The sequence below is a fragment of the Anomalospiza imberbis genome, chromosome 29 (genome assembly GCF_031753505.1).
Source record: "Anomalospiza imberbis isolate Cuckoo-Finch-1a 21T00152 chromosome 29, ASM3175350v1, whole genome shotgun sequence".
NCBI classification, from domain to species: Eukaryota; Metazoa; Chordata; class Aves; order Passeriformes; family Viduidae; genus Anomalospiza; species Anomalospiza imberbis.
The window spans coordinates 604,083-613,469 of NC_089709.1; the positions used below are offsets into that span (position 1 = coordinate 604,083).

Below are 9,387 nucleotides of genomic sequence, written 5' to 3' on the forward strand. Positions count from 1 at the left end.
CTCTGTGGCTACCGCGACTACTGCCCGTCCTTCAGCCCCCGCTACTGCTCGCCCTACTCCTCCCGCTACTTCCAGAGATACTCCTACGGCAGCTGCTACCCCTGCTACCAGTGCTGAGCCCGGCCCAGGCAGGAAAAACCCCCAAATCCGCCCTGAGGGCTCCTGGGTGGATTTTGCTCCGGCTCAGCTGCGGCGGCAGCTGTGGATCCCTGAGGGTTTGGGATCTCTCCCAAGCCTGCTGTTACTCTGATTAATTGGCTTTTTTTGCTGTTCCTTCTCAGTCTTTCGGGATGAGGTTTTTGTTTGTCCCGAGGAGCGGGAGCCTCGTCTGGCTGTGCTGACAGCTCCGCTCCTCTCCAACACCAGCTTTACTCCCCAAACCTCTGATCTGGGGTGTAGCTACTCCTTAGTGTATGATGGCGTGAACCTCCTGTGCTACTACAAGCTGTAACTTCTTACTCTCATTAAAAGATCTTGCATCACACTGCTGCCTTCGGTTGTGTTTTAATGCTCTCTTTAATATTATATTTGACTTTGCTAGTTATCTATTTGGCACACATAGGAAAAAAAATCAAGAAGAGGGACCAGTTTCTCAGATCTGCGATTTTTAGCAGAATCTGAGGCGACTGAGAGCGCACTGAGCACCTCGATTTCTGTCTGCTCCAAAATTCACATTTGCCACGTCCCAACTCTGCCCTTCTTCCACCAAAACCATTCCTGTTTCCAAAGCATGAGGTGAAAAATGTGGAGATTTAGGAAAAATGAATCAGGAACTGAATCAGGCAACATTTCCAGCCCAAGTTCTGCCCCGTTTGAGGCTCCAGAATGCTTGACCACAGAGAATTCCAGAGTTCCTCAGCTTTCCGCAGCTCCACCTCCTGCCAAGGTGGTCAAGAGCAAGGTGGGCTTTGAGAAGTCCAGAAGGGGCTTGTGGAGATCAGGGAGGGATTCCTGAGCCAAGGAGATCCCAGGAGCTCCAGGGAGAGATTCCTGATCCCAGGAGAGCCCCAGGAGCTGCAGGGAAGGATTCCCGATCCCGGGAGAGCCCCAGGAGCTCCAGGGAAGGATTCCCGATCCCGGGAGATCCCAGGAGCTCCAGGGAGGTATTCCCGATCCTGGGAGATCCCAGGATCTCCACGGAGAGATTCACGATCCCAGGAGAGCCCCAGGAGCTCCAGGGAAGGATTCCCAATCCCGGGAGATCCCAAGATCTTCACAGAGGGATTCCCAAGCCGAGGAGATCCCAGGAGAGCCTCAGGAGCTCCAGGGAGGGATTCCCGATCCCAGGAGATCCCAGGAGAGCCTCAGGAGCTCCAGGGAGGGATTCCCGATCCCAGGAGATCCCAGGATCTCCATGGAGGTATTCCCAAGCCGAGGAGATCCCAGGAGAGCCCCAGGAGTTCCAGGGAGGGATTCCTGATCCCGGGAGAGCCCCAGGAGAGCCTCAGGAGCTCCAGGGAGGGATTCCCGATCCCAGGAGATCCCAGGATCTCCATGGAGGTATTCCCAAGCCGAGGAGATCCCAGGAGAGCCCCAGGAGTTCCAGGGAGGGATTCCCGATCCCGGGAGAGCCCCAGGAGAGCCTCAGGAGCTCCAGGGAGGGATTCCCGATCCCAGGAGATCCCAGGATCTCCATGGAGGGATTCCCGAGCTGAGGAGATCTCCGGAGAGCCCCAGGAGCTCCAGGGAGGGATTCCCGATCCCGGGAGAGTCCCAGGAGCTCCAGGGAGGGATTCACGATCCCGGGAAATCCCAGTAGCTCCAGGGAGGGATTCCCAAGCCGAGGAGATCCTGGGAAAACCCCAGAATTCTGGCTTTTCCTTTTTCTGCGAGAGTTCAGATCTGATAAAACAGACTAAAAATGCAAATCAACGTTTCCCTCCGCTGGTCAGGGTGTGCAAATTCAGCAGCTGAAGGGATTAATTTCTTATTTAAAGTTGCTCTGGTTTAGGCATGAAGTTGGTTTAGAAGTTTAAAAGGAGTTCAGGTTTGGTGGAGCAGAAAATCAACTTTCCTGTTGCAGAGTCTGAAAGCAATTGGAATTGACTTGTATTTTGAGAATGTGTTTTTCCTTAATATTCAGACTTAAATTCTGTATCGAATATTAAAAAAAAAAAAAAAAAAAAAAAAAAAAAAACCACTGAAGTTTCCTGGGGATGAGCAGGTCTTAACCCATCCGAGGAATCAGAGCCCTTCATTAAATGCCTCAATTTATTATTCCCTAGGAATTTCACTCCATCTTGATCTAATTAACAAAAAGTTCTATAAATTAGATTTCCACCTAATGGCCGAACTCTTTCTTCAGTTCTTCCCTGTGTTTTTAGGCACAGAAGTGAATTCCCATTTCTGTTCAATTTCGCATTTTCAGGGTTTGGGACACCCAAATTTTGCATTAATTTGGCTCATTGAAGGGACTTTGGAAAATGTCCTGCATTTGCTGAACTTTCCAGGATAATTCCTGGCCTTTCGGTGTCCCTCAGCAGTCTGGGAGGTGCTTTGGTCACTCAGAAATTATCTGACCAATGTAAACAGCAACAAAATTAAATTTATTTGCCCATGTCACACCTTCAATTAAAATAATTGGTTTCCTCTCCATCAGGGGTCATTAATCTGTTCTCAGCTCAACCTGACAACATAAAAAGCCACATTTTTTTGTCTTAAAAACCTTTTTGGCTACTCCTCAGATTTAGTGATGAAATCCAGATTTCAGAATGGACAAGGGAATTAAACCAGGAGTTAAAATGATAAAATCATTTTGCAGCAAATCTTATTAATGCCAATTTTCACCCTTCCCAGCACAAATCAAGACGCTTTTTGAAAATTCAGCAAATACCTCCCTGTATGACCTTCCCCGCAGTGAGCCAAGCCTCATTTGCATATTAAATGAGGATAATGACAGACACTAGGGAAGTGCTGAACCTCATCAGAATTTCTGGTATCAGTGCCCTCCCAAAACAGTCATTAGGCGTTCCTTTGGCAATGTTTAGATTATTTAAACCCTGCCGGTTTAAAGAATTCCTCAAGTATCACAAGCAAAGCAAGAAAGAAGCCCCCGGGCCAAGGGAGGTTTTTCTTTATTTAAATTATTGATATTTATTTATAATTCCTGCCGTCCCCTGGAGCAGAGTGACAAAGATCCTGCTGGAAAATGCCACCACAGCAGGTCGGGGAGCAATTCCTGCCCCAGGAAAATCCCTCCCGAGGGGAATGTCCAGCCCTTTGTGCTCTCCAACCCACCCGAGGCAGGAAAATAATTTGATAATTTTAACTCCTATGAGTTTTGAAGACCTGGTTTTCATTCCTAAAGCTGAGGGGGACCCCAGAAGTTTTTTTGAGGCAAAAGAGAAGATCTTTGGCTCGTTATTATGGATATGGAACCATGGAATGGGTTGAGTTGGAAGGACCACATATCCCCCTATCCCAGGTTGCTCCAAGCCCTGTCCAGCCTGGCCTTGGACACTTCCAGGGATGGGAAACCCATGGAATAACCCGGGACCCTCACAGGGAACAATTCCTCCCCAAAATCCCAGACAAATTCCCCCTCTGTCCTCCTGACCCCATTCCCCGTGTCCTGTCCCTGCAGTTCCTGAGGAAAAGTCCCTCTCCAGCTTCCCTGGAGTCCCTGCAGATCCTGGAGGGGCTCTGGGGTCTCCACAGGCTCAACATTCCCAACATTCCAAACATTCCAGCCTGGATCCATCAGGGAGGGGCTCCAGTTCCTTTATCAACTTTGTGGTCTCCTCTGGACTCACTCCAATGATTCCACGTCCCTTTCATGTTGAGGACACCAGAACTGGGCTCAGCATTCCCGGTGGGATCCCACCAGAGAGAGCAGAGGGGGAGAAGCCCCTTCCTCACCCCCCTGCCCATGGATGCAGCCCAGGACAGGGAAGGATTCTGGGCTGAGCTCACACTTCCAGCTCATGCCTATGGATCCCATATATAAACCCTATAAATATCAGACACCTGAATGATATCACAAGACACGGCTCAAGTAAGTTTTTCCAATCATTTCATCTTGGGAAAAAAAAAAAAAAAAAAAAAAAAACTCAAAACCCTCACACCATAAAAATTAACCACATTTCTCACATGCTGCTTTAATTGATCTCATGCCTTGGCCTGCACATCTCCTAGGACAAATTATAGGCAGGAGAAGAATTTAAAAGGATTAATGGAATGCCTGTCATTAATTGTGACGGAAATCCCGGAGCGCTCGGGGTAATTCTCCTCCTCTTCCCGGCTGTTTTACGTCACCCCAAAATGTGCAGTGCCCACCTCCCTGGTGGGGCCATGAGGTAAAGAACCAATCCATGGGCTCGCAGCTGACCAGGAATTGGGGCTGGAGCTGTTCTGTGTAGCCTCCAGCCCCATTCCCAGTTGTCCCCTGGGTGCTTTCCCAGAAATCCCTCTGTCCTGGAAAGCCTGGAGATGAAAGAATCTCCCGGGCTGTAATCACAGTGCTCAACCCCAGGAATTCCAAAATTGTCCTAAATGCGGAGGAAAACAATTATAGCAATTGGGCTGCTGATGTACTTCCCAAATTTGTCCCGTGACTAAGGGGAGCTCTCGAGGAACTGCTCCGACCTCCACAATGGGAATATAAAAATGCTCCCAACCCCGGTGCTCCTCACACGGCTCCTCTTGGTTTGCTCTTCCCACTGAACTCGGTAAGTCCAGATCCTGTTCTGGAGAATCCTTGAATTTGGGGGGAAATGCTTTGCTCACGGGTGTTTTCTCCTGGACGCTTTTAATCTGGGGAGCATCAACCCATGGACATTCTCATGTCTTTGGAAAGACGGGAAGCTGAGTTAGAAGCTCTGGGTTTCTTTTTTTCCCGTGGTGACACCTGGAATTCTCAGGCCCGGACAGAGTGGTTGTGCAAGAAGGAAATGGCTTTTTGTGCCAGGATGTTGCAACGGGGAATATGGAAAAGTCCCAGGAATTGTTTTTGTCCCTCTGGAGTCCCTGGGGCAGCTCTGAGCTGCAGGTTTTAAACCTTCTCTGTCCAGCAGAGTGTCCTTGCTAGAACTGGCACTAACAAAGCCGGTGTTGCCCAGGAAAAGGAATTGTTTATGTGCCAAGATTAAAAGCAGACAGGGAGGTTGGAGACTTAATGAACTCCTTGAGTTGTGCGTTTCCAAGAACTCCGGAAAATGCCAGGAGGGATTCCAGTCAGACACTGGGACTCCTTCATTGAGATGGGATTTACCTCAGCTTGTGCCAGGATCCTGGACATCAAACACCCACAAATCCCTTCTTCAGGAAGATTTTTTTTTTCTTGGAAAGGGTTTTTGGGATTTGGAAGGGCGGTTTGGAGTTCCCATCCCAAGGAAGGACTGGACGTGGCACTCAGTGCTCTGGGCTGGGGATTGGTGCAGGCTGGATTCGATCTTGGTGGTCTTTTCCAACCTCAATGATCTTGAAACCCTGGGGTTCTGGAATACTGGGATCCTGGGGTTCTGGAATCTTGGGATCCTGAGGTTTTGGAATCTTGGGATCCCGGGGTTCTGGAATCCTGGGACTCAGGGGTTCTGGAATCCTGGGATTCTGGGAATCCGTGAAAAGAAAATCCCATGCAAACCTGAGGGATTCACTCAACATTTCCACCCAACTGCACCTCACTCGCACAGCGACTCTGCCCTTACAAACCCTTTTTCTCCTCCTTTTTCTCCCGTCTTGTTCCAGGCTCACCTCCACCCCTGCACCCCACCATGTCCTGCTGCTACTCCCCGTGCTGCTACTCCCCGTGCTGCTACTCCCCGTGCTGCTACACCCGGTGCTGCTCCCCCTGCTACCGCACCTGCACCCGCACCTACAGCTGCAACCCCTGCATCTCCCGCATCCTGAGCTGCTACCGCCGCTCCTACGGCAGCTGCTGCACCTCCCGGAGCTGCACCACGCGCTACTGCTACCCCTCGTGCTGCTCCTACTCCTGCTGCTACCCCTGCTGCTGATCCCAGGGGAAAATCCCCATGAACGGACCCAAACCCACGGAAGATGAACGGATGAGCCTGCAGTTGATGTGTGCACAAATGTGGAGCCACCATGGTGAAGTCACCACAAGTGGGGGCTTTGCTGTGCGCTGAAACCTCTTGGAATTTCTGGTTTTGTTGTTGTCTCTGTCTCCTTCTTCCTGCCTTTCTCAACTCTCCTGATATTCTGCATTTAAACCCTCCCACAGCCCCTTCAGCAACAGGAGGGGCGATCTGCAATTCATGTGAAACTTCTCAGAGTTGCTGCAATGGGGCTGGAGGACCTCTGTGAAATTAGATTTGGTGTCATCTGCATTTTCAATAAGCACTTCCAGCACGGCGCTGCAGCCCTAGGTGAGGGAGCGTTGCGGCTGTCTCGCTTTTGATCTGCATTTACGAGGACCTGAAGGATGAACAACACAACTTCAGCAAAAAGGAATGTTCTGGAGTGCAGTGACTCATCTCCCAGAGCTGCCTCCAGCATCCCAAAACTATAATCTTTCTGTATCTGTGCCAGCTCTTTTTCTTGTTCTATTAAATACTTTCTGCATTTGAAAAAAAATCCTCTGGAGATCCAGTTGTTTTCTTGCCTGTGTCCTTGGTTTGGGTGGATATTCTGGGAGCTGTGGAATTCTGAAGGGACTTTCTGGACTTGAATCCCAGAGTCCAGCTCTGGGTACCTCATGGCAAGGGGGCATTGAGGGGCTGGAGAATTGTCCAGGGAAGGGAATGGGGCTGGAGCAGCTGGAAAAGGGAATTGAGAATCCTGAGGGAGCTGGGAGGGGCTCAACCTGGAGAAAAAGAGGATCCAGTGGGGATTCAGGATCTTCCAGGGGGAATTTGGGATCTGCCAGGTGGGATTTGGGATCTGATCCTAGGAAACAGGGACAGGACAATAGGGAACGGCCTCAAGCTGTGCCAGGGGAGGCTCAGGTTGGACACAAGGAGAAATTTCCTCCTGGTCAGGACTTGGAAGGGACTGCCCAGGAGGAATGAGGACATTTCAATTGGTTTTTAGTCTTTAGGAGTATTTGCCTTTTTCCCTCCACTTTCCCCCCTGTTTTCTGGCTTTTAGTCCTTGGATTTAGTGCGTTATTGCAACTGCACCCGTAAAAATTGATTTTATTAAGCTCAAATGGATTCTCTTCTGTTCTGTGTGGAAGATCAAAGTCATAGTTTGAGTTTTCCAAGCCAACATCCACACAAGCAAAGCCACCACCATTCCCTCTTGTCCTGGCCCTGCTCCCTGGGATCAGATCCCAAAATTCGCCATGGAAGAGCCCAAAATCCCCCTTGAATTCCTCTTTTCTCCAGGCTGAGCCCCCACTAGCTCCCTCAGGATTCTCCATTCCCTTTTCCAGCTGCTCCAGCTCCATTCCCTTATCCAGACACGCTCCTGCCCCTCCATGTCCACCTTGGCGTGAGAGGCCCAGAACTGGACACAGGACTGAGGTCCAACCTCACCAGTGTTACCTTTGACATCTCCAGTGCTTAAACTCACAAAGTTCATAGTTTTGTGTCCCAATCCTTTTACTGTGAAGGTTTTCATATTTGTGCAACCTCCACCCAATTTCTGGAGTTCATTTGAATTTAAAATAAGCATAAAAAAAGAGCAAACAGGATGCTGAGGCTTCCTCAGGATTTTGGATAGCAAAGACTTCAAGATGTTTGAGAAACTTAAATGACAAATAAACCCAGAAATGCTGAATTGATGCAGGAAAAGAAATCTTTAATAGGAATGAAAGGCAGAGATAACATTAAAGGGATACAGAATGGAAAGACCACACTCCCAAAGTCACATGACACCCACATCATCCAGTCAGAGGGAACATTTTGTACAGCACTGCCAAAAACACGGAGTTTGGTTTGCTCAGGGGATTGAGGAGAAGGTCTGGGTCGAGAGGACAGTTGGGGCAGCAGGATGAAGGCGAATCACCGCCAGCCTTCAGCAGCAGCACAGAGCTCTCGGAGCACCACGGCCGTGCCTCTTGTCCCCAAAACTCTGCCCACTCGTGGTCTCCGCTGCCGAACTCTCCATCGATCCCACCAAGCCCAGGCTGGGTTTTGGGATGGATCCCTCTGGCTTTAGCAGCTGTAGCAGCCCCCGAAGCCGAACCTTTGGCCGTAGCGGGAGCCGAAGGGGTACCCGTAGCGGCTGGAGTAGAACCCAGGGTATCCATAGCAGTCCCCAGAGCCTAAGAAGCCCCGGTAACCTCCATAGAGCCCCCCGGAGCCATAGCAGTCCCCGGAGCCAAAGATGCCCCGGTAGCCGTACAAGCTGCCGTAGCCGTAGCGGTCCCCAAAGCCATAGAGGCCGCGGGAGCCGTAGAGGCCCCCGTAGCCGCGGTAGCTGCAGGGGCTCCCGCAGTCATAGCCTCGGTAGCCGTAGAGGCCCCCGTAGTAGCAGTCGTCATCGCACGGGCCTTGGAGGAAAGTCATCTTTGGGAGATGGAGGTAAAACCTGCAACGGGGAGGAAAGGAAGAGTAGTAAATGCTCCAAGGAGTAGTAGCAATGTCAGAGCCCAAAATCTTCCTCACCAGTCCCGTGAGAACAAGAGCAGAGGAAAAATTATGACCTCAGCTCCTCCTTACGCCCCATTTGTATAATCTGCTCAACTACTCACTGCCTTTAAATTATTTTGTATTCTATATTAATGTAGATTCAATATATTCATATTAAACTATTTCTCTACTCCTCGGATTGGTGGAACCCCTGATGGAATTAGTGGCCACAGATCAAAACCTTGCTGCTGCTTCAGGGTTTTTTCTGAGAGAACATGGGTAGGAATTAGCAACACTAATTTTCTTTTAGGATATCAGCTTTTCATGGAGCTCTGCATTCCTGACTCTATCAGGAAAGTCTTCCCAGAATTTTCCTGTGATAACACCCCTCAGGTTTTGGGCCATCACTCTAAGACCCATTTCAGAGCTTTCCACCCATTTTAATTTGCACCTGGAAATGCTGAGAGCCCACAGAAGAAACCACGGAGCATGGACACACATGAGAACATCTGTGCAGCCAGACAGATCCAAAATCCCACTTAAAATAGGAGATTTAAAGAAAACCCCACCAAGAGTCATGGTGGGGAAACACTTTCCTACCTCTACTGTCCTAAAAATCCCTTATCAGGGAACCCAGGTACCAACAGGACCAGGAAAGTTCCACCTGCACCTTTAAAAGTTGAACCCAGCAAGCCCAGGTAAAAGGAACAGCAAAACCTGACAGTTCAGAGGAGCCAAAACCCCAACCGAAATTCTGAAAGGAAAATTCCCAGTCCAGGGGGAGAAAGGAGAAAAAGCTTACCGAGTTCACCGGGAGGAGAAGGCGGGGAGCTGATGAGGAGTCCTGAGCTCCGAGCCCTTTTTATACTCCAGCCTTGCCCTCCTGGCTTATCTCAGACGCCCTGTGGATTCA

The 9,387-nt window shown here is 49.8% G+C and overlaps 1 protein-coding gene across 1 annotated transcript; it reads right to left on the reverse strand.

Annotated features, from left to right (window-relative positions):
- Positions 1–8,057: 8,057 nt before the first annotated feature.
- On the reverse strand, positions 8,058–8,411 carry LOC137463525 (keratin-associated protein 6-5-like). The gene has a single exon (XM_068174764.1). It carries the CDS (start codon positions 8,409–8,411, stop codon positions 8,058–8,060), a length of 354 nt encoding a protein of 117 aa, XP_068030865.1.
- Between the last annotated feature and the right edge of the window lie 976 nt (positions 8,412–9,387).